The sequence below is a fragment of the Marmota monax genome, unplaced genomic scaffold (genome assembly GCF_021218885.2).
Source record: "Marmota monax isolate L192 unplaced genomic scaffold, Marmota_monax_Labrador192_F-V1.1 WCK01_AAM20220418_F8-fsc00013, whole genome shotgun sequence".
Classification (NCBI taxonomy): domain Eukaryota; kingdom Metazoa; phylum Chordata; class Mammalia; order Rodentia; family Sciuridae; genus Marmota; species Marmota monax.
Window position 1 is genome coordinate 18,918,322 of NW_026692202.1, and position 25,385 is coordinate 18,943,706.

Sequence of the window (25,385 nt, forward strand, 5' to 3'; positions counted from 1 at the left end):
ACAGAATACAGGACTCAATAACTGACCAAGCCTTCGGAGCACGCACTTCCCCTTTCATTAAAGAGCCTCCCAGAGCCTTTGCTGCTTCCGCTCAGGTCCTGCCCCTTCCGTAGTAAGGCCTCGCTCCGCCCCGTCCTCGTCCTCGCCTCCTTATGCCCCGCCCCTTTCCCCTTAAATCCCGCAGAAGATTACAGGAGTTTGGCGCCAACCGTGTTTTTTTTCCCTCTTTCCAAAGGCGGGAACTAATTGTGTGCGCCGGAACGTGCTTTGCGTCTGATCTGATTGGTTCTGAGCCCTTCGTCCCGCCTCCGCGTCCTCATTGCGCGTTGGTATTGGTGGAGATGCCAAAGAGAACTCGGCGTCCAGAAGGGAACCGGGGCTGTCTTGGGCCGGGCAGGGCGGGTAAGTTGACGTGGGGACCCGCTTTGAGCCGGGCTGCAGGAAGAGGCTCTATGGTGCTGTAGTGTCCAAAACCGAGACTGGCTGCGCCCGGGAAGACAGAGAGTCGGGGGAAGCCCATTTAAAACGACTAAGTGATTGGAGTAAGGGCCGCACCTTACGTCTGTGGACCGCAGGTAGCCACGTTCCCCTAGCCCCGGGGTGCACCTTTGTGGCTCCCACTCTGCGTCGCTCTGCTGTCCCTGGACGTTCCCAGGAGAGGGTCCGGGAGGGGGTTGGGAGCGAACGCAGGGAGGAATTGCTCTTTCGACCACTCTTCGCGCCCCTCCCCCCATCCAATCTGGCTTTGGTACACACTCTTAAAAGCTTTTGGGTAGGATTCTCTGGAAAAATGGTTTTTCCAGTGTCAGGTGATCACTATGTTGGTTGTTTCCGAAACTGTTATACCGAGAGAAGTTATTTGTCTTGGTCAATACAGCACCTAAAACCACAGTAACCAAAACCTAACACATAGTAACTAAGATGTAAATGTAGAATTCGCAGAAATCTCAGCGTTTGTGTTTTAGGATTAATTTGACTTTGACCCTTGACTTTTTGACTAGCCCCTGATCTTTCTTATTCACAGCACCAGCATCAAAACTTTGGCCAGTCCTCAAGACCCATCCCCCATCTCCCACCACGCCTTTTCAAGAGGGACAGAGGCTACTAGGACAAGAATTCTCTTATTCACTTCCCTCCCCCAAATTATTTTTTCCTTGAATTTCCTGACGTTTTACAAGAGATAATGTCCTTTTATGTGTGTGTGTGTATACACACGCACATTTATATGTGTAGATATACGTATATTCGTGTTGTAATATATATTCTTGATTTTGGTCCTCTGGGTTTAGAGACTGACCAGCTGTTCACCTTGGGCAAATTTCTTAATAGTCTGTGTCTTAATAGTCCTCATCTGTAAAATGAGAAAAAAGAATAATATGGTCCTCATATGACATTAAGGGAGATTCAAGGCAAGTCATTTATGTATTTAGAGCATTTAGGTCAGTACTTCGCTCATAATAAATACATAGTATATGACACTGTCCTGTATACTTTTAAAACACTCTCCTGTATGCTTTTAAATCATCTCTTGATTATATAAACACCTAATACAATGTAAATGCTTTGTAAATAGTTATTATTGCTGTGTTTAGTAAATAATGACCAAAATAAATCTGTGTTCAGTTAAAAAAAATATTCAGTATACGATAACTTTTGTTAGTATCTTCCCCTCACACATCCTTGGAGTCTAATATGCTGTCTCCATCCCCTGGCTTTTTTCTATTATTCTCTACAAATGCTTGCTTTGTTGCTTTTTTTTTTTTTTTTTTTGTGGTGGTGGTGTTGCTGGGGATTGAACCCAGGGCCTTCTGCATGCGAGGCAAGCACTCTACCAACTGAGCTACATCTTCAGCCCCTTTTGTTGCAATTTTTAAAAAATAAAACTTCCTTCAGACCACCTTTTAAAACATTGTCCTGTCAAAAAGACTAGTTTATCCTTATCTACTTTGCTTTCATATCTGAATAGAACAATTATGTGTGAGTAATTGAGCTTACAATACAGGGATTGAAGCCAGCTTTGGGTTCAAGGTCTTGAACATGCTAAATATGTCCTTTTACCAGTGAGCTACACCCCCAGCTAACAGCTCTTTTTAATCATTATGGTTCTCAGGTTTAAAAATTTTGTCTCTGCTTTTCACAGGTGCACCACTCCCGTTAGTAGTAAGTCTCATTGTATATTGAGATCCTCAAATGGGAGAAGGTGAGAGCAAGTGTAAAAAACTTTCTTTTTCCCAACTAATCTAATACTGTACATACTTCTTTCTCTTCTCCCTCCTCCCCTTCTTTCTAGGAGAGTCAATTGCCTTTGTGATTTCAAGAGCGTAACCCCAGGTATTACCAAGATGCTGATGAGTTCCAAATCATAATACCTACCATGCCTTCTCTTTTGTGCAACATACTATTTCCAGCCCTCTGTTAGACATCTCCATCTAGATGTTATACAGATAATTCATATCTTTGTTTCTTCATTGCTATTAAAATTATGACCTTGCTATCAAAGCTAGAAACTTCAAAGAGTTTAAGAAATTGGAAATTTCATTAATTCAAACAATATTCTTTTATTATTTAACAACCCACCAGACCCTGTGCTGAGAGCTGGGGATATAGTGGTGAACAAAATAGAGATGGTCTTTGTCTTCATAGAGCTTCAGTATAGTGGATAATATGGTCATTTCTCCAGGAATCCCACAAAAATGTAAATGTGAGCTATGAGAAGTCAGATAGAGAAAGGACACAGTGATATATATGAAAATATTACTAACGACATGACCTAGTAGGCAGAGAGAGTGGCCAGGAGATGATCAACATTACTTAAGCCAAAATATGGAAGAGTTAAATAAAGGTAGGGTGTTGAGCAAAGAGTGCTCTGTAGAATATTCGGTATGAGAAGGAACAAACAACATGTTCAAGGAGTTAAAGCCAATATAGTCAGTCAGAGCATAGATTGCTGGGGAATAGAGAGGACTCTAAGTAACATCAGTAGGATGGTTAGAGGCCAGGTTATGCAGGGTCTTAAAAACAATTGTGAGGACTGGGGTTGTGGCTCAGTGGTAGAGCACTTGCCTAGCATTGTGAGGCACTGGGTTTGATTCTTAGGACCACATATAAATAAATGAATAAAATAAAGGTCCATTAACATCTAAAAAGAGTATTTAAAAAAATTGTGAGAAAAATTTATCCTAAGATCATCAGGAAGTACTGAAAGGTTTTAAGCAGAGGAGGGAACTTAATTAAATTTGCATTTTGAAAAGACAGCTCAGGTTGTGGCGTGAAAAACAATTTGAAATAGGGAACAGGGGACATTTGAATACACTATCCATTAAATCTTGTTTATTGTGCCACAGAAATCTTTCAAATCTGTTCTTTGTCTTTATTTCCACTAAAAATAATTTAGAATGACTTCTTACTATTACTTGCGCTATTTTGGTAAGCCTTCCCTATTGTGCTTGCCACTAATATTTTCCATATTCTTGCTAGAGTTAAATTTCTGAAGTGCAGGTTTGACTGATGTTCTCTTGCTTTGAAATCTTCAGTGGTTCTCCCAGTCCCTACTGGATCTTAATCATTAGTATATTCCCAACCTTTTTTTCCCCCCGCTAGTCCTGGGGCTCAAACTAGGCATGCTAGGCAACTTCTCTGCCACTGAGATAAACCTCTTCCCCTGTCTCCTGACTTTTTGAAAACTCACATTTTAATCTTGGCTTCACATATTCTAATCTGGGTATTCACATCTTGTACTTGCCTGTAAACTCAGATAGATGTGAGGAAGAGCTATCGGGTGATAGTGTCAGTAAGTGTGTTTGTAAACTGGAGCAAAATTTAATTGGACATAAAATGGATTTTTGGAAACTCTGGGATAGTGAATGATAGGACTAGAAAAGTAGATATCAGTGTATTTCACTATCTCCTTAAGGAAGTATGGACTTTATTCACTAGATAATGGGAAGTAATGGAAAAATTTTGAACAAGAGGTGATATTAATCCAATAGTTGTTTGCAACATGTATTTGGAGTAGGGAGAAAATTAGATAGCAATAGGGAGGGCCTGGAACACATTGAAATGGCAAGAATGGGCATAAATGGGAGAAATATTGCAAAGGTAGTGTAAGTAGGCTATTTGGAAATGGTAGGGTTACTTCAAGAAATAGAGATGTCAAGAAGTGAGTAGATATTGATGATCTCTTTGTTTTAGACTTGATTACTTACAGGAATGTATTTATTTACCATCTTATTGCTGACTATTGGTTTGTATTTTAGTATAGGTAGTCCCTAGTTTTCAGGCCCCTGGAGGAGGCAACAGGGCTGACTATAAATCTGTTTTAGTACCCCTACGTTTTGTGGTGATACTTGCTCTTTTTAACTTTTTTTTTTTTTTTTTGTCCAATAGTTTAACCCAAAGAGATAATTTATGCTTGTGCAGTTATTGAAAATAAGATTGATGATATCCAGGAGTTCATAACCTTAAGAAACTAAACATTTTTACAAGTACTCAAAAGGCATTTATAGTTACTGAAATTATAATAACCACAATTCTATGAAATCCTTTAGATGTGAGTTTTCCATGGTAAATGAAATTAAGTAGACTGTGTGAAGCCAGTGGAATTTTCTTAAGAATAAACTATGTGCTTCAATTCATGGACTTAGATATTTATTTTGGCTGGTTTAGTCTTTTTTGGCCCATTTCCTTGTTTGTATAGTAAACATCTTCAAGTATGTATATTAGTGTCAGGAATACAGAGATTAATAAAACTTGATCCCTGCCTTCAGATAGTTCGTGGTCTATTATCCAGTGTAGTATATTTGATCACATGTGGCTATTTAACTAAAATTTTAAAATGAGTTCTTTAGTGTGGTTGGCCAAATAATGGCCCCAAAAGGTACCCATTTCCTAATCCTGAGTACCTGTGAATATGTTATCTTAAATGGCAATAGACTTTGCAGATGTAACTAAGGATTTTGAAGTGGGGAGAGTATTTTCTAGATAATTCAAGTGGTTTATTTTCTGAATTGTGAGGTTGATTTTAACAGTGGAAAATCTTTATTTTTAATACCTTAGATGGCAACTCTCAAAAGGAAATAGGATCATGGCAGCAGATGATGACAATGGTGATGGAACAAGTTTATTTGATGTCTTTTCTGGTAAGGTTACTTTTAATTGTCTTTCTAAATTGACTGACTTTCCATTTACTTATTTTTAAAATTTTTGGTGCTGGCTATTGAATCAGGGTCTTGTGCATGCTAAGCACACACACCGCACTATCACTGAGCAACACCCCAGCCTCACTTACTTTATATATATATATATTTTTTTTTAGTTGTTGATAAACTTTTATTTATTTATATGTGGTGCTAAGAATTGAATCCAGTGCTTAACACATACCAGGCAAGTGTGCTACCATTGAGCCACAGCCCGCCTCAGTTTTTAAATTTCAAATCATTTACTTACCCTCATGGTAAACTGCCATTAGTATCCTTTTCTCTCTTCACATAAGTAAATTAATACAATAAAATGCTTGGGTCATAAGTAGTGCTTAGTAAATGTGAACCTTTTTCTGTTTGTTTTTATGGTACTGACGATCCAGGGCTTCACACATAGTATTGAGCACTGTAGCACTGAGCTATGGTCCTATATTTCCAACTCTATTTTTTTTTTTTCTGAAATGGGGTCATCCTGTGTTCTTCAAACTACCCTTAAATTCCTTGAGTTTAAGGCTTGAGTTATTCTCCTGCTTTAGTCTCCTGAGGAGCTGGGATTACAGGTGTGCACCACAAAACCCAATTGATCTTTTTATCATATCCTTTCTAACTTCTAAATGTAATCAAGTTAGCAGTTTTGCCAATATGAATGGTAATAACTGCCATTGACATCCAAAATAAGTATTCACTACTCTTGTAGTTAATATTTTCAGTAAGTGCTTTTATTCTTGTTTAATGTTTTTCAGAGAAAAAAACAACAGTCACAATGAATGGTTAGTTTGAACAAGAGAAAACGAAGACCCGGTAGTAAAATAAGCTCATAAAAAGTTTTTTTATTGTCTTTTTTGTTGTTTTGTTTTGTTTTTGATGGTGCTAGGAATAAAATCCAAGGCCTCACATATGTGGTATATAAGTGCTCTGCCACTGAGCTGTATCTCTAGCACTAAATAAAAGTATCTTAGATAATATGCAGAAGATAAACTTCCAAATCCTGATATAACATTATTATTTAATTTTTTTCTTATAGTTATGTTGTGACCTCATTACATTTTTTTAAGACTATAGATGCATATTGTGAATGAGAATTATGAATGCTATAGTGAAAAGATAGTTGGGTTTGGTAGAATTCTACTTTTACTTAGAATGTTTTTAAAAATATTCATAGGGGTGGAGATGTAGCTCATGATAGACTACTTGCTTAACATGCCAATAATAGGTTCAATCCCTAACATCATAAAAAATATTATTCATAGATATGGAAGGGCTTATATCAAATGTCATCATAACCAGTCTGGGTAATACTGTTCAGTGTAACTTGATTATTTTTGCTGATGTAGTTTCAAGTTGCAATTCTCTTATGATTTTTTAAAAAATACTGTAAACCTACAGAAAAATTGAATCTGTAATATAATGAACATCTTTATCTTTCATCTGGATTCGCAAATAGTTAAATTTTATCACATCTGGGCTGGGGATATGGCTCAGTGGTGAAATGCTTGCCTAGCATGCTTGAGGTCCTGTGTTCAATCCCTAGCACCACAAAATAAATCAATTTTATTACATCTACAACCTTATTAAAATTTTGAAGGACAGAACTACATGGTTAATCTCATTTGCTTGATACAGCTCTTTTCATTTTTGTATATTACTCTCAAGTTCCTGTCCTTGCTTATACTTCTTTTTTTTTTTTTTTTTCCCCTCTCTTTGCAGTGCTAGTGATTGAACCCAAGGTGTTGTGCATGCAGGCAAGCACTCTACCACTGAATTACATTTCTACATACATTTAAAAAATAATGACAATTCCAATATACATTCTACTTTGAGTATATTTTTAAATTCCATTTTAAGTTATATATAATCTTTTTGGTTATATCTCTTTGCATTATTTTCAGTGGTTGTTCAAGGGATTGTATGATAGGTGTTTAACATTTTATAGTCTGTTTATTAGAATTGTACTTTTTCACATAAAATATAGAATCTTATAGTTGGATTTATCTTCTATCTTGTTCTTTATTTTATAGTAGTCACAGCCCAAAATGCAGTGCTATAATTTTTACTTTAAATAGTCCTATACATCTTAATGAATTAGGAACTAAGAAATTAAGAGGAAAAATTATACTGTATATTTACTCAATTGTTTATAGTCATTTACCTTACTACTCCATCTAGTGTACTTTAGCATCCCAGTGTATCATTTTCCCTTTCCTTCTGGACTCCAGATTAACATTATGTGATATCTATAGATAATTTTTGATATCCTATAGATCACTAAGATTTGCTTCTTCTCCCTTTGTCTTTTGCTTTCTTTCTACAGATTGGGTAGTTTGTATTGATTTACATAGTTCACTGGCTCTTTTATAAAGTACATCCAGTGACTTTTTGTTTTTTTTTAAATATCCAGTTACCAGTTTTAGTTTTTTTTTTTCCATGTGGTTATTTTTGTTTCTATTTCTCTGCTGAGATTTTTCTGTATAGTAATTTTGGATTATATTTGTGACATTATGAATGATATGACACTGGGTTCTGTTATATTCCTCTAAATTATTTTATCTGATATATTCCTCTCTTAATTTTAGCAAATTTAATGTAGCTGAACTTAAACTTTCATCTCCCTTGAGGTGGATAACAACTGAAATCTCTGTTCAGATAGTTTAGCTATCCATTTTGGAGTTCTACCTTTTGTGGAGGTCACCCAGATATTTGGGGCAGAATTTGGAGAAATTCCTCCTTGGCTTTTTGGATTTCCTCTCTTGCCTTCTAATTGGTGTTGTCAACTCAGTAGTTTTTCCTCTGTTCTTCAAGCCATTAAGACTAGAGGTTTCAGCTGGATATGGGGGCATATCCCTATAATCCCAGCTGCTCTGGAGGCTGAGGCAGGAGGATCACAAGTTCAAAGCCAGCTTCTGCAACTTAATGAGGCTCTAAGACAGTAAGACCTTGTCTCAAAATAAAACATAAAATGGGCTGGGGATGTTGCTTAGTGGTTAAAGAACCCCTGGGTTCAATCCCTGGTTTAAAAAAAAAAAAAAAGACTGGAGGTTTCCATCTGATTTTACAATGCTTAGTGTAGCTCTACCTAGAGCAACCTGGACCAGTCCTTCAACAAAAAGCAGTAAAAAAAGGAAAATGGGGAACTCATATAGTCTTCTTTCAGATATTGTCTTCCTATCCCTCTAATCCCTGTAGTGCTAGATAGCTAAGATCTTATACATTCTCAGTTTTTTCCTGCTTTGGCCTGTTCTCTGACTCTTCAGATAGCTTTTAATGTTTTATTTAGCATTTATACTTGTTATCTGCAGATTGATTTGATAAAAACCAGTCTGTTATTACTGAAATTAAAACCTTCTCATTAGTATTTATTTGAAAGGAAATTTTTAAAATCTGAAGTAAAGTTACAAATCTACAAATCTAGTGCAGAAATCTTTCTGTTTATCGGTATGTAGAAAAGCTTGTCTTTTTTGGAGCAAAATAAAAAAATATTTTCCTGGACTGGGAAAGAAACCTTAGTTTATAAAGTCAGTTTTAACTAATCTTTGCTGTTCTTGCAGCTTCTCCTCTTAAAAATAATGATGAAGGCTCACTGGACATATATGCTGGGTTGGACAATGCTGTTTCTGGTATGTAAATTCCATGAAATAGTCTCATTTTATTAGGTTTGTTTTTTTGTTGTTGTTGTTGTTAGCAATTCCTAATAACCTAATGGCTTCTAAATTTGCCCATTCTTTGAAATGATTACACTCAGGTAATTTTCTTATTGCCCAAACCTTGATCAGTAAAGCAAATTAGCATACAGTTTTGTCAATCAATCAAGTCTCAGATTTAAATGTTTTTTGTTCTTTGAAATGCCATGGGTGCTGTTGTCTGTGCATGTTATTGCTTATTCCTATCACTGGTTGCAAGATATTAGAACATTTGAAAAGTTAATAAATATTTTCAAATGTGTCAATAAGAATGATATGCAGAGAGTCTAGGACCTATCTAAATTAGAAACCTTTTTCATGCTAGATCTCCCAGTGTTTTGAAGAAATATGATTATCATGTTTGATTTTAGGTAAATCAACATTTCACCTGTCATCTGTGAAATCAGTATATATTTGTATTAAATATAGTAGAGGGAGAAATATATAGAGGTAGACATAACATCAAGAAGCCTAATATGTTAACGTAAAGGGTTTTTGTTTGTTTTAGACAGCACTTCCAAATCCTGTGTGCCATCTCGAAATTGTTTGGATTTATATGAAGAGATCCTGACTGAAGAAGGAACTGCAAAGGAGGCAACATACAATGATGTATGCGTTGCCACAATTACTAATGATACTTGTTTACTCTTGTAGCTCCCCAAAAGCAGGCAGCAACTTACTATTGATTAAATATTTTGTGTTTAAGAATTAATTCTTAGGTTAAAAGTATTTATTTAAAACTGGGCACAGTGGCTTCTGCCTGTGATCCCAGAAGCTTAGGATACTGAAGCAGAAAGATTGAGAGTTCAAAGTCAGCCTCGGCAAAAGTGAGGCACTTAGCAACTCAGTGAGACCCTGTCTCTAAATAAAATATAAAATAGAGGGCTGGGGTTGTGGCTCAGTGGTAGAGCACTTGCCTAGCATGCGTGAAGCACTGGGTTCGATCCTCAACACCCCATAAAAAATAAAATAAAGTTATTGTGTTCACCTATAACTAAATATATATAAAATACAGTACAAAATAGGGCTGGGGATGTAGCTCAGTCAGTGGTTGAGTGCTCCTAAGTTCAATCCCCAGTAAAAAAAAAAAAAACCCAAAGAATATTTAAGTCAGTTTCTGCCTTCAGACCTGCTTTTTAAAGGAATGTTTTCTGAATACTTGTTTAAATTTAGTTACAATTTTGCTTGACTAAATTTGAATGTCTCAGTATATAAAACCTTACTCAGATAGCTACAGTGTAATATAACATTTTTATTTTTTTATGATTTGTACTAAGTTATATTGTATAATATGTCTTGAGACTTAAATGAAAGAAGTTTCTACCATATTTGAAGTTTAAGATTTAAAGGTTGAATGTGAAACTTTAAAAAATTAATTATTGGTAGACCAAACTTCAAGAACTAGTATCTTGTTAAATACTTTTTTTTAGTTGTTGATGGACCTTCATTTTATTAATTTATATGGAGTGCTGAGAATCAAACTCAATGCTTCACACTTGCTACGCAAGCACTCTACTACTAAGCTACAACCTTAGCCTTTATTTTTAGTAGACGTATTCCTCTTCGAGGATTGGTTTGTAAAATTTTGAATATTTTGAAATGTCATTTAAGCTAAGAAAATATTTTAGTATGATGCTTAAATTAATCTTTTTATATTTTACAGTTACAGGTAGAATATGGAAAATGTCAGCTGCAGATGAAAGAGCTGATGAAAAAGTTTAAGGAAATACAGACACAGGTGGGATTATAATGAATCTTTTATTTTTGCCTTAACTTTTTTTTCACCTTTTTAATTTTAACTTGGTTTAATTAGTTATACATGACAATGCATTTATGCACTTTTTTATCATACATTGATTGGATATAATTTCTCATTTTTCTGAGTGTACATGTTTTAGAATTATATTGGTCATGCAGTCACATATATACATAGAGTAATGTCTGTTTTGTTCTACTATTTTTTTCTATCCCCACATCTTCTCCCCTCCCCTTCCTCACTTCCCTCTGTCTAATCTAAGGTAATGCTGTTCTTCTCTAGTGCTCCTTGCCTTATTGTGAATTAGCATCTGCATATTAGAGAAAACATTTAGCCTTTGGTCCCCCCCCCCAAAAAAAAAATTGACAAATATTTAGCATGATATTCTCTAGCTCCATCTATTTACTGGCAAATGCCATAATTTCATTCTTCTTTAAAGCTGAGTAATATTCCATTGAATACATATGCCATATTTTCTTTATTCATCCATCTATTGAATGACACCTGGGTTGGTTCCATAATTTAGCTATTATGAATTGAGCTACTATAAACCTTGTTAACTTTTTAAATCAAAATTTTAAAATACCTTGGTTCAATCCCCAAGACCAACCAGCTTGGCCCTTGCATGGTCCCTGCAGTCCCAGCTACTAAAGAGGCTGAAGGCAGGAAGATCATTCAAACCCACTTCAGGATCAGACTGGGAAACATAGTGAGACCCAGTTTCTTCTGAAAAAGTGTACTTTTTGTTGTCATTGTTGTTACAAATAGAAGTTATGCTCAAATGTTGGTCATTTATATAAAGAAGCTGGGGTTTGTTTTTGTTTTTGTTTCTGGTGATACTGGGGATCAAATCCAGGGCCTCATCATGCTGGGCAAGTACTCTACCCCAGCCCTACTTTTTTGTTGTTGTTATAAATAGAAATTGACATGTTGGCAGTTTATAAAGAAGGTTTATTTTCTCTTTCTGCTGGAGATTGAACCCAGGGCCTGACCCATGCTAAGTACATGCTCTATTACTGAGCTATATATCCAGTCCTTAGCATTATTTCTTGATTTGATGAAATTGATAAAGGAAAACTGCTTGAATTGTTAAAATGGCATCAATATAAAAAATCTGTTAAACCAACTAATAAATTTTAACATTTATAGAAACAGGTGGTTTAAAACAATATGGTTTTTAGGATCAAAGATTTAGAATAATTTTTGTGAAAAAATGGTGATGGTGCTTTCATAGTTTTTGCAAAAATTACCCGTTTTGTGATTCTGCTGCAAAAAATTAAGAATTTGATGTCCTATTTTACTTTTTGGTAAAATTATTTCTCTTCTGTTCCTTTTCTGTTCTGTTCCCGAACAAGTCAACTCTAGATTTTGTTCTTTGTTCATCTGAGAACTAATTCATAGTTTCAGGCTTAACGTTAGTTGTTAAATGTAATAAAATTCTTATCAATTTTTGCTTTTGATTTTCAAGAGAGTGACCCATGCAGAAAAATTTCTTCTGATGTTTATTGTTTTTACATTTTGAACTCTATTGTAAGTGTGCCTTTTCTGGTGCCGGCTATCTTTTCTGGCTCTTAGTTCCCTGACTGTACATTGGGAATTATAGTAATCTAGTAATTCTCATAGGGTTGCTTTTCTATTTAGAATTACATAAGATAAAATGATGTCATGCCTGGCATGGTTAGCATTCAATAATTCCTAACTAATATAAGTGTACTATTAATAGTCCTGTGGATATGTACTTTAGTAATGTATTTATTAATTTATATTTTAGAACTCCAGCTTAAAAAATGAAAACCAGTCTCTTAAAAAGAATATTTCAGCACTTATCAAAACTGCCAGAGTGGAAATAAACCGCAAAGATGAAGAAATAAATAATCTTCACCAAAGGTATAACTAAGGGGTGGATGTGGATGTTTTAAATTATGTGGGTATTGATGTGCAGAATAATTTTTACTTTCAGTAGGAAAATGAAAATATATATTTTATTGTATTTAGTAAGAATAATAACTAATGTGTTAATGGTTTATTGTCATAATGATTTACATGTATAATTTATAGAACATTGCCACATACCTCCATGAGTATATTCCATTTACTAAACTACCTGGGATCTTATTCTAATACTCTTTGTTTCTGAAAAGATTGTGTAAATGTTATGGGTCTTTCTAGGTCTATACCAAATTACTAAAATACCGAGAGCAGGGATTTGGGGTGTAGGTAGGTCAGTGGTAGAGCAATGCGTGAGGTCCGGGGTTCAATCCCTAGCACATACACGAAAAAGCATGTGCACTTATTAATTAACAGCTCTTAAACTATGTCTCAATTATGTATTCTTTTATTTCTCAAGTGGGTTCTCTATTTTGCTCACTCTTTTTCTTTATTTGGGGACAATCTGTGTTGTAGAGAAGCTTGTACCTTTCCTTCCTTTCATAACCAAATGTCTGAAAATGTTGTCTAAACTGGCTGTTTCCATTTCCTGTCTTTTTACTCACTCTTGAACCCAGTCCATCTGACATCTGCCTCCAATGGTCTACCAAAGTAGCTATCTTTTTGGTCAATAGTCACCTCCACTAAATCCATCAAACAGTTTTGACTTCCATTTAACTGGCCCCTTTGTACATTGTTTGACACAGTTGACCAACATCCCTTCTTGAAATATTTTCTCATTTTGTTTTAGTGAGTTTTCTTCCTATAATTAGTTGTAGGTTTCATTTCTCAAAGCTCAAGCCTCTGTCCTTTTTTTCCTCTATCAGTATTATCTTTTTTTGGTACTGGAGATTAAACCCAGGGGTGCTTTACCACTGAACTATAGCTCTAGCCCTTTTTTAATTTTTTATTTTGAGATAGGTTGCTTAGGTCCTCACTAGGTTGCTGAGGCTGGCCTCCTGCCTCACTCTCCCAAGTTGCTGGGATTATAGCCACCAATGTGCCCAGCTATGTTGGTATTTTCTTAATAATACAATCTCACCCATGCTAGATCAGTTTCATTTATATGTATATACCTACTTTATATATGCACATACTTGTCTTTAAAGATTTTTTTAAATGACCTCAAACAAAAGTGATTTATCATTAAAACTTTTTCATTGTTTTCTAGCTCAGTGGATTGTCCTGTCATTTATTTGATTAGCGTAAACCAGAGACATAGGAGTTGCATGACCATTTAATTTATAGTCTATACTAGAATACTTGTAAGAGTTGAAGGAATAGCTAACAGTAATTATATGCCAAGATTGCTTGGCAAGCTGGGACATGTAGTCATTCTGCATAGGGGTCATCATTGACACCTAAATCTCCATCATTCCCCCAGTCCAGATTGATACCACATTCTGTTGATGTTTATGAGTTTTGATCTTGCAGATATTTTTTTCTTTTGTCCTACAGTTGTTTCCACCATTCTATTCCCATTTGAACTGGTAGTGATCTTTCTGTTGGTATCTGTGCATCCGTTTTTACTCTCTCTAGCTTCCGGTTTGTCTCTTCTTGGTATTACAGCCATAGGATAACTACCTTCTGAAGCATAAATCTGGGCATCATGCTATGGCAAAAATTACCACATCTAGCCCCCACCTTTTTTTTGGTTGTTTTGGATTACTGGACTTCAAACCCAGGGTCATTCTACCAGTGAGCCCCATTACCAGTCTTCATTTTTTGAGACAGGTTCTTGCTAACTTGTCAAATCTGACTGAACTTATCCTCTTGCCTTAGACTCACTAGTAATTGGGATGGCAGGTATGCAACACTACACCTAGCCTAAAAGTGAGTTTTGAAAAGTCACCTCTATGGAAGTTCAAGAAGATAAACTTATCACAAAAACTACAATGAGCTATCTTTATTTTATTGCTAGAAAAACTACCAGTGTTCCAAAACAGTAATATAAACCTTAATACTTAGACTTATTTTTTAGTAGTCAATACATGTCATTCTCCTAAGAAAAGAATCCCAGTGCTATATTTCTTTTTTATTTTTGCATAGCATGAACCACTTTAAGATGGCTATTTATGCTGTGCTTTACTGTGGAATAGTCTTCAAAATAGATAGTGAGGTTAGAGAATTCTATTAAGGTTTACTTTTTGATCGTGTCTGTTTTCTAGCTTTCCTTGTATTTTCCTTTTCTAATTCTTCTTCTGTTTCAGTCAGACTAGAGTGAATGAGGGAAAGAATAGATCACTTATCATATAAGAAGTGAACTGATGGTTAGTTTGGAGATTATGCACCTATGGTAAGGAACACTAAAATAGTTTGGCAAGTGGCTGGGATAGATAGCCTTTGAAGTAAAAGCAAATGAGAGAAAAAGAGACATCCTTATTTTGAATGCTGGCTAATTCAGTTGGAAGCTGGTAAATCCCCCACCCCCACCCCCAATGCTGAGAATTAAACCTAGGGCCTTGCACATGCAGTATACCCAGCCAAAACAAGTAAATTCTTAATCACTCACTTTCTTTTTTTCTGTGGTGCTGAGAATAAAACCCAGAGCCTGCCTTATGCTAATGAGCAAGTGCTCTACTACTGAGCTACATCTTCAACCCCAATCACTCTTTTTTTACAACATGAAGTTTGTTTTGCCATTTTGTAGGCTCCTAATTCTAAAAGTGTGTCACATGTGAATAACATTTGGAAGATTATTCAGCTAATTTTGCTTTTTTGTCGTTAATTTCTTTCTCAATAGATTGTCTGAGTTTCCACATTTTCGAAATAATCATAAAACTCCAAGGACATCAGATGCAGTTAAAACAAAAGATCTTAGATCCAGATCTCCTCATTTGGATTATTGTTCAAAGACTGATCATAGAATTAGAAATGATGTGTCTAAAGATGTACATCATAATACTTCACTGCCAAACCTAGAAAAGGAAGGAAATTCACATTCTGAAAAAAAGAACACTTCACATTTGCCTACATCCATTGAGAAGCACTGTACCAATGGCTTATGGTCACGTTCACATTATCAAGTTGGTGAAGGTAGCTCAAGTGAGGATAACAGAAGAGGGAGAAAAGATATTAGACACAGCCAGTATAGTAGAGGAACTGACAGACCACGAAAAGATTTAAGTAATAGCTCTGGTGATGGTGAACCAAGGAATACAGAAACTAGTCCAAGGCTACAAGGACGTTCTGAGAAACATGGTAAAGGTGAACAAAAAGCTGAGAACAAAAATTCAAATTTCAAAAGTAACACAGATTCGGATTACAGGAATGAACGCAGCAGCTCTTCTTGGGAGAAGGAGACCTCCAGGGAAAGATCACATGCTCGAGTTGAATCTCAAAATGACAAAAAACTAGATAGACAAAGCGAAAGGTCACAAAATACAAATAGAAAAGAACTTAAATCACAGGACAAAGAAGAAAGAAAAGTTGATCCCAAACTTAAATCAGCAGGAAAGGAACAGGATCACTGGAGAAGATCTGAACGAGCACCACCTCCCCATTCTAAGATTGAAATCAAATCGTCTCATAATTCCAGTAAATACCATCCAGAGGAGAGAAGAGGATGGGAGGATTGTAAAAGAGACAGGTGGGTTAGCAGTCATGGTTTTCAAGATGGGAGGTGTTCATCTTCTCTTTCAAACAGTAGAACTCACAAACACACGGACTCCAAGGAAGTCAATGCTATGCACCACAGGGAAAATACACCTTTAAAACCTGAAAGGCACAGAACTGAAGATAAGCGGAAAAGAGAACAAGAAAACAAAGAGGAGAATAGGCATATGAGAAGTGACAAAAAGTCACCTTCAGAACATTTGCAGACTGATAAAGAAACTAAGAAAACGACTACTGATTTAAAGAAAGAGAATGAACCAAAAAATGATCAAGGAGAAGTCTCTATTAGCAAAGTTTCTGACGGAGCAGATAATAAAGAGTTTGCAGTGAGAGGTGAGAATGGTCCAAATGAAACCAAAAATAAAGACTTAAAATTAAGTTTTATGGAAAAATTGAACTTAACTCTTTCTCCTGCAAAAAAACAGCCTGTTTCTCAGGATAATCAGCATAAAATAATAGATGCTCCCAAGTCCAGCAGTGGATTTGATTTAGAGTCCTCGGTACAGTCTGAAACAGGGACATGTATGCCTTCTGTCAGTGAACATATCCCAGAGGAAAACAAATCAAAGTTACTGGAACCAAAAGATTCTCTTCCAGCAGAGTCTGAATTCAGGATCATTATTCCAGAAAGCAAACCGGAAGATAATAGTTTACTGGTTAAATCTGTTGAAAATATTATGCCTTGTGAAATGCCCATTTGTTGTACAGAGACTTCCTTCTCAACACCTGTGCAAATGGAACAAACAGAATCCTTGTTTCCATCAACAGAAACAGGAGAGATTGTTGATGGTGCAAGGGCAGAAGCCTCTGTGATAATGGATGTATTACAAATGGGTGTTTCTCAAAACTTTGTCCTAGAATTGGATACCAAAAGACAAGGTGGTTTGAATTCTTGTATTTCTGAGGGTATGGAGATGAAAGAGGCTCCTGCAAGTAAAGTTGATGAAACCAGTGAAACACAGGTGCCATCTTCAGTTGAAGGAACTGGCATTTCACCTGTAGTCCATTCAGAACATGATAACCCCAAATTTGAGCCTTCCCTTGTAGATATACCTCTGGTTGAAAGTAAGTCTTGTCATTTGGAGCCCTGCTCACCTAAAGAGGCTTTAGCATCTTCCCTTCAGCAGATTGAATTGATGGACCACAGAATGGAAATTGGGGAAACAAACTCATTATGTCATGATGATGAGAATTCAGTTTTGAGCATTGACCTTAATCACCTGAGACCTATTCCAGAAGCCATCAGTCCTCTGAATAGTCCAGTGAGACCTATAGCAAAAGTTCTCAGAATGGAAAGCCCATCTCATGTTCCAGTGTATAATAACATTCATAAAGGTAATAGCTTACGTGTGATGTCTTCCACAACTCAATTTTTTTATAATGTAAATTACACAAGCAAGATAAGTTGGTGCTTTTTCTTTTTTGATAACATGAGAATAATATTATTTAGACCTTTTTGCTAACTAGTCGTGTACATTGAGCCTTTAGTCTGAATGAAGATAATTCTTAATTTTTCTTTTTCCTTGCACGGTGATTAAACCTAGGACCTTCTGTGTGCTAGCAAGCATACACTCTCCACTGAGCTATGTCCCCAGCTCCTTTAATTCTTAATTAAAAACAGAGTGATTGAACAGATTTTTCAAATACTGTAGTCATTTTCAAATGTGTGTATTTATTTATTGATGCTGGGTTTGAGCATGCTAGTTATACATGCTACCACTGAGCTACATCCCTGGCACAGCCCAGATATAATTTTGTAGTTCAAAAGTCATTATCATGCATAGAGGCGGTGATGATGCTAAAATGAAGGAAAGATCATCTCCAGTTGATCAAACTCTGCACTTGTCAGACACCTTCTGAAAAGTGTTATTTATTTGGTTTTTGGTTTTTGCATTGCTGGTGATTGAACTTCAGGCTTTACCACATAATAAGCATGTATTCTTAACTACTGAGCTACTGTCCCAGCCTCTTCTAAGCTCTTTTTAGAATAGTAAAAGCCAAATGAAATGAGTAAGTATAGTTGGTTTCAGTGGCTTGTGCCTGTACTTCCAGCAACTTGGGAAGAGGAGGCAGGAGGATCATCAGTTCAAAGCCAGCCTTAGCAACTTAGATCCTATCTTAAAAAAATAAAAATGAAAAAGGCCTGGGGATGTAGTTCAGTGGTAAACTGTTACTGGGTTCAATCCCTAGTACCTAAAGAAAGCATGAAAAGGAGTATTAGGTGTTAAAATTCTGCTGTTTAAAAGGAGACTATTTAAAGTAATGAATTGCCTCAGTATTTGATTTTTTGTTTTAAGATGGAACTGCAAAATGACTGCTCAGTGGTTGTGTGACTTTAATATATTTTTCTCTTTCACAGATGTGATTCCACCAAATTCTGTTAATTGTATGTCTAAGAGTCAGTCTGATCTCAATAAGGAAAATCAAAAGCCAATTCTCAAATTTGATGGATGTACAGAAGAAGTTTCCTGTAAGAATTCATCTTTAGATGAATTAGAAGAAGGAGAAATTATAAGTGACAGTGAAAATCCTAAGCCACAAAAAATTATGGACAGAACTGCCAAACCTAGAACTTCTGCTAAAGTGCAGAACACAAAAACTAGCCCAGACAGGAGGAAAAATAACATGCATTTGGATATAGAACATAGAAAAACATCTGTAAAAACCCACCAGACCAATAGCAAATGGAATAAAAGACCAAGTGAATCTAACAGATCTTCAAAAACAGAGAGGAAAGATAAAACAATGAGTACTTCCAGCTTGGAAAAGATAGTTTCAATTATTGCTGCGCCCTCTTCTGTCCGAGAAATAATGCATATGTTGCGAGTGATAAGAAAGCATGTGAGGAAAAATTATATGAAATTCAAGGTAAAATTTTCACTGATACAATTTCATAGAATTGTTGAGTCAGCAATTTTGAGTTTTACATCACTAATTAAACACCTTGACTTATCCAAGATCTCTAAGTCAGTGACTACTTTACAGAAGAATCTCTGTGATGTTATAGAATCTAAACTTAAGCAAGTTAAGAAGAATGGCATAGTTGATCGCTTATTTGAACAACAGCTACCAGATATGAAAAAAAAATTGTGGAAGTTTGTAGATGAACAACTTGATTATTTATTTGCAAAGCTTAAGAAAATCTTGGTAAAGTTTTGTGATTCCATAAACTTTGGAAGTGACAGTGATGACGGAAAATCTGAAAAAACTTGTAAAGACAAAAGACAGTATTCAAATTCACAGAAGAGGAATGTGGATAATTCTAACAAAAAAATGTTGAGAGAAAAATTGCCCAAACCAGAAGACTCTGTGAATTGTAAGTCTTTGCTGGGAGGTAAAAAATCTGAGGAGAAACATCAAGTCCAGAATAACTCCAGTCTTAACGCAGTGAAGCATGACATTAAAAGAAATTTTAGCACTTGCTTTGATAGTATAAAAAACTCTCAGTCTGCTGAGCACTCTTTGGAACTAAACTGTCCAAGCACCTCAAAGCCAGGGAAAAATGAAGGCAACACCATAGAAGATACACAGACATCCCAGCATGCAGCTTTAAAGCCAGAACGCAGTTTTGAGATTCTTACTGAACAGCAAGCATCCAGCCTAACTTTTAATTTAGTTAGTGATGCACAGATGGGTGAAATATTTAAAAGTTTGTTGCAAGGTTCTGATCTTTTGGACAACAGTGTTAATTGTACTGAAAAAACTGAGTGGGAGTTAAAGACGCCAGAGAAACAGCTTCTAGAGAGTCTTAAGTGTGAATCTATACCAACTTGTACAACAGAAGAGCTAGTTTCAGGGGTAGCTTCTCCATGTCCCAAAATGATTAGTGATGATAATTGGTCATTATTATCATCTGAGAAAGGTCCATCTCTGTCTTCAGGGCTTTCGTTGCCAGTTCATCCTGATGTGTTGGACGAAAGTTGTATGTTTGAAGTGTCTACTAACACAGCTTTAAGTAAAGATAATGTATGTAGTTCAGAAAAGGGTAAGTCCTGCATTTCTTCCATACTCCTTGAAGATCTTGCAGTCTCTTTAACAGTACCATCACCTCTGAAGTCAGATGGTCATCTCAGTTTCTTAAAACCTGAAGTTTTGTCTAGTTCAACTCCAGAGGAAGTTATTAGTGCACATTTTAGTGAAGATGCCTTACTTGAGGAAGAGGATGCATCTGAGCAAGATATTCACTTAGCTCTGGAGTCTGATAACTCAAGCAGTAAATCAAGTTGCTCTTCATCATGGACAAGCCGGTCTGTTGCTCCAGGCTTTCAGTACCATCCTAATCTACCCATGCATGCTGTCATAATGGAAAAATCCAATGATCATTTCATTGTGAAAATAAGGCGTGCAGCACCATCCACTTCCCCTGGTCTTAAACAGAATGTGGCTGATGAGTCATTGGTACCTTTGCCAGGAATTGGAAAGAAAGCTGATGAAGCTGATGAAGCAGCAGAAAAAGAATATATTTCAGATCAGAACTCAGTTTTTAAGTCTCCAGAGTTGGAATTAGAAAATTCCAACAACAATGTTGATAGCAGTAAACCAACACATGAAGAACAGGACTCTGTGATACAAACACAGGTTCCTGATATATATGAATTTCTTAAAGATGCTTCAGGTAAAATGGGTTGTAGTGATGAAGTGACTGGTGATTGTTTTAAATTGCATCAAGTATGGGAACCCAAAGTGCCTGAAAGCATTGAAGAATTGCCTTCAGTGGACGAAATCCCACACTCTGTGGTGGATCATCTTCCAAACACATATATAGACCTAACAAAGGATCCAGTTACTGAGACCAAAAACTTGGGGGAATTCATAGAAGTAACAGTTTTAAATATCAACCAGTTGGAATGTTCTGGATGCAATTTAGATCAAAATGCTCAAATATTAGATAATTCTTTACACCCTGATACTATAGGTACATTTATTGATTTGACACAAGATGCTTCAAGTGAGAGTAAAAATGAAGGGAACCATCCTGTGTTAGCTATTGAAAGTTTGGATTGTCAGGTAATATGTGTAGATGAAGATAACTGTAAGGAAGAAAAGGTACAAATAGGAAATAGGCCTTTGGAATGCATTGTTGAAGAAGACTATATAGATTTGACCACAGAATCTCCTGATTTGTATGAAGTAAAAAAGGATGATTTAAAATCAGAGCCCACATCAATTTCTGATGATTCAGAATTTCCTGGGGCTTTGGATAATGCTCACAAGAAGAGAAAAAGTTTTTCTATGCTAAATCATTCTTCTCAGAAAAGACAAAGAAAGGAAACAGACATAATTAGTAGGGAAAAGACCAAACTTGGCCAAGATTCTGGTGAAAGTGGTGAAGGTCATCAAAAGAAAACCAGTAAGAAAAAACTCCCTACAGTGAATAAAGATCCCTCATCATTAAAGGCAAGCCCAGGTATTAAGGATTCATCGATAGCACCCAACAATTCTACAAGCCTTTCTGCAAAGAATATTATTAAAAAGAAGGGAGAAATTGTAGTTTTGTGGACAAGGTAAGGATCTTGTAGAGACATTAATCACCAGAAAATTTTAAGAAATTACAATCTAATCTGTAATGTCATCAGATATTTCCCATCCTAAAATAAGGAAAAGTGATAGAGTGCCTGCCTAGCATGTGCAAGGCTCTGGGTTTAATCCTCAGCACTGCAATAAATGAGTAAATAAATAATAACAATAATAAATTAATTAAAATAAGAAAAAGTGATGAGTTATTTTAAAAGTGACCAGAATTAAAGATACATTCTAGGGTACATTCTGGCTATACTGTAGAACAATCTGTAGTAATAACTTTTAAATAGGGTTGGGAATTAGCCATCAAAGTAGGGATTTTCATTGTGTTTTTTCAGTTATAAAGAAACTTTTTTTTTTCATTTGGAAGGAAATAGTATAAGCACATTTTAGAAAAAAGGAAAGTCAGGACTGGGGTTGTAGCTCAGCGGTAGAGTACTTGCCTACCATGCGTGAGGCACTGGGTTTGATCCTCAGCACCACATAAAAATAAAATAAAGGTATTGTGTCCAACTACAACTAAAACAAACAAACAAAAAAGGAATGACAGATGGTAGAAGAGATGAAACAAAACCTAGGAGTTTGGATAATTTATTTTTTTTCCCTAAATTAGAACTTTACAAATCGTTGTAAAGTTAGATAGAGTGTATTTTTGAGTTTTATGTGAACTTTTTAAGAAATGCAGGTTTTAAGACCTCACTTAAGGTGGGTTTGGGGGCACATGCCTATAGCCTGTAATCTCAGCTACTCTGAAGGCTAAAAAGGGCTGAGGATATAGCTCAGTGGTAGAGCACCACCAGGTTCAGTTCCCACCCAGTAACACAAAAAAAGGAAAAAGTAAAATAATTTATATTTGTGTTTCTCAGATAACCATTTTGAATATTCTGATCTTTTCCCTATGGGTTTCAATTAAAATGTCACTTCTATTCATGGACATTAAGGCAGTGGAATATATTACTTTTTCTGCATCAATTGTATAAAAGCTAAATATAATTTTCCTCCTCAGAAATGATGACCGGGAAATTTTATTGGAGTGTCAGAAAAGAGGGCCATCACTGAAAACGTTTACATATTTAGCTGTCAAGTTGAATAAAAATCCAAATCAGGTAACAACCCAATTTTTACATCTCTGTTGGTTCACCAGTGTTACTTCTCTACATATGTAGATTTAACAAAATGTGTAGATTTTAGTAGCTGACCTCCTTAAAAATATGGCTGTGTGTAGAGCTATTAAACTTGGTGGTTGTACCAGGTGCTATGCTGCATGCCTATAATCCCAGCAGTTTGGGAGGCTGAGGCAGGAGAGTGGCAAATTCAAAGCCAGTCTCAGCAACTTAGTGAGACTCTAAGCAACTTAGTAAGACCCTGTCTCAAAATATCAAAAGGGCTGGGGATGTGGCTCAGTGGTTAAATGCTCCTGGGTTCAATCCCTGGTACCCAAAACACAACAAAAAAATTTGGTGATTATAGAAGAATTATGGCTGAAATGGTCCTCATTTTTTATCCTGTGTCTTACCATTTGCTTATTTTATCAGGCAATTTGGTAGTGTTTGCTAGTTTAATAAAATTTAATATTGAAAAATTAAACATTCACCTTTATTATGTTTTTCTAAACATTATATTCATATCTTTATTGAGGATAATTTTTTCTGTCTTCAGAAGTTTTGCAAAAATATTCATTAAAGATGATAAATGTTGAGATATTTATAATCACTTTTAATTTTTCAGGTTTCAGAAAGATTCCAGCAGCTAATGAAGCTCTTTGAAAAGTCAAAATGCAGGTAGTTAATGTTTACACTACGAGACTAGTATAGTAAATATTTGACATAATGGCTTGTTAGTCATTGAAGATGTGAATAGTGGGTGAGAGACAATCCATTTGAGTTCCTGCTTTAGTCTCAGATTGAAGGATGATTGCAGGCACCTAAGGTCACCTCGTGTGCAGGGGCCTACTCAGTGATGCCTGCTGCAGTTCAGATCAGCATGGCATCTCTCCTCAACTTTCTGATTGCTGATGAGTCTTAAGGTGGGGGAAAATGCATTTGATGATTACTAATAAAATTTTTATAGATGAAAAAAAGTAAAAGAATATGTGTGAGTAGCAGTATGTTTCATAACTAGTGAAATTTGCACAGTCATCTAATATTTCTTGCATCTTTTTATCAAGAGTGTGATACCTTAAAATACAAAACACAGGCTCATGAACATGAAATCCATTGTCATCTACATAAATGACAGGGTTTACTACATTAAGGTATTAATACTTTTCACAAACCTATATGCCCTTAATTTCTTTAAGTCATTCTTGTATAGTTTATAAGGCAATAATTTTGAATTATCAGGGTTTTTTGTTTGTTTGTTTCTCTAAGACCACAGATAATTGCTCAAAATTGGATTTTATGGGAGAAAAATTGGAACAATATTAAATATATCACTATATTTTTCAGTTGATTTATAGTCAGAATTATGAATGCCAAACATCAATGTTTAAATTTGAGTTAAATCTAAATAGAAAACATATTTGGACATGGATCATAGTTTGAAGGATTTTAAATATTTTTGAGTTATTAATCCTTTTCTAGTCCACTTGTGAATTATTGTCTTCAGATAACCTGTTAATTTCCGTATCTTCTCAAAGCAACTGGTTTGCTATTGAGGTCTTCAAATGATTTTGTAGTAGTATACTTCTTGACAAAATCAGAATTTAACAATAGTTACCCAACCGATTCTATAAAAGCTAGCTCTTTAATATGTTCCAAGTAGAGTCATTTAAAACATGAAAATGGTTATACCAGAAAAATAGAGTTATAACTTTAGCATTTTCTTGCATTACAGATAAGTTGCTGAATTCCTTGGAGTTTTAATTGATATTTCATACTACACAGAAGCTTTGAATTCCTCATGTTTTAAATGGGGAACTAGAAGGAGGTTTTATCAGTTTTGATTCCTAGATGATTGTCTACATGTTGTTGCTTATTGACTCTAATCTCAAATCAACATGTTCAGCTTATTCAGTCTGATTTGCTTACCTGTCATTGGTCAAAATATTTATTTTTAAACATGAGAACTTGTTATCAGAATGAAAGCCACAATAGTGTAGTATTGAAACCTAGTTTTGATATTTCAAAGAAATGACTTCCTTCTCGATTTTTAGAAAGTTTTGTAGCATTTTAAACTTAACTATTTAGTTTAATGTTTTCATTCTTTTTTAAATTGCCTTCCTTCATTTTGGTAAATTGTAAAATAATTTAAATAGTGTATTTATAAATATGTATAGTTATAATGATGTAAAATACTATATGTGTATGGTGTGTATGTACACACAAATGGCCTTGCCTAGCCAGGAATTTTTTATGTGTATAAAACTTTTTGTATAAAGTTTGCTTTCGATAACAGTAATGTATAATAAAACCATGTAAAGTTCTGGTATATTTTGATTACAATGTTCTTTAAATTGTTTAGATAATAATTAAAACAAAAAGAGATGAAACTCCCAGGGGACATGGGGAGCTATTTTGAAATCTTCTGTGGTGGGAGTGAGCTGGCTGAATGGGTATGAGTAGTTCATTAAGGGGCAACCTGTGCTTTGGCCTGTTTTCTCACAGCACATAATGGTACAGTGAACCATAGCTCGCTGCAGGTATCCTCACAGATAAAATTAAGAACACAAAAAGGGTGAAAATTTGGAGAAAA

At 35.5% G+C, this 25,385-nt stretch overlaps 1 protein-coding gene and 1 non-coding gene across 6 annotated transcripts; one reads left to right on the top strand and one right to left on the bottom strand.

Moving 5' to 3' along the window:
- The first annotated feature begins 306 nt into the window (after positions 1 to 306).
- On the top strand, positions 307 to 25,121 carry Casp8ap2 (caspase 8 associated protein 2). 5 transcript variants are annotated; one of them, XM_046431405.2, is made up of 12 exons: positions 359 to 402; positions 2,141 to 2,200; positions 5,056 to 5,138; positions 8,744 to 8,812; positions 9,384 to 9,484; positions 10,539 to 10,613; positions 12,403 to 12,518; positions 15,301 to 17,507; positions 18,532 to 21,676; positions 22,699 to 22,798; positions 23,421 to 23,473; positions 24,528 to 25,121. In XM_046431405.2, exons 3-12 carry the CDS (start codon positions 5,084 to 5,086, stop codon positions 24,529 to 24,531), a joined length of 5,925 nt encoding a protein of 1,974 aa, XP_046287361.1. In that variant the 5' UTR covers positions 359 to 402; positions 2,141 to 2,200; positions 5,056 to 5,083; the 3' UTR covers positions 24,532 to 25,121. The 5 variants fall into 5 exon arrangements, with proteins under 5 accessions (XP_046287341.1, XP_046287361.1, XP_046287351.1 ...); XM_046431395.1 differs by lacking the exon at positions 359 to 402 and adding an exon at positions 409 to 575; XM_046431385.2 differs by lacking the exon at positions 2,141 to 2,200 and having other exon boundaries at positions 307 to 402.
- Trnaa-cgc (transfer RNA alanine (anticodon CGC)) lies at positions 1,778 to 1,847 on the bottom strand. Its single transcript has one exon. It is a non-coding gene; the product is annotated as a tRNA-Ala (tRNA).
- Positions 25,122 to 25,385: the final 264 nt, after the last annotated feature.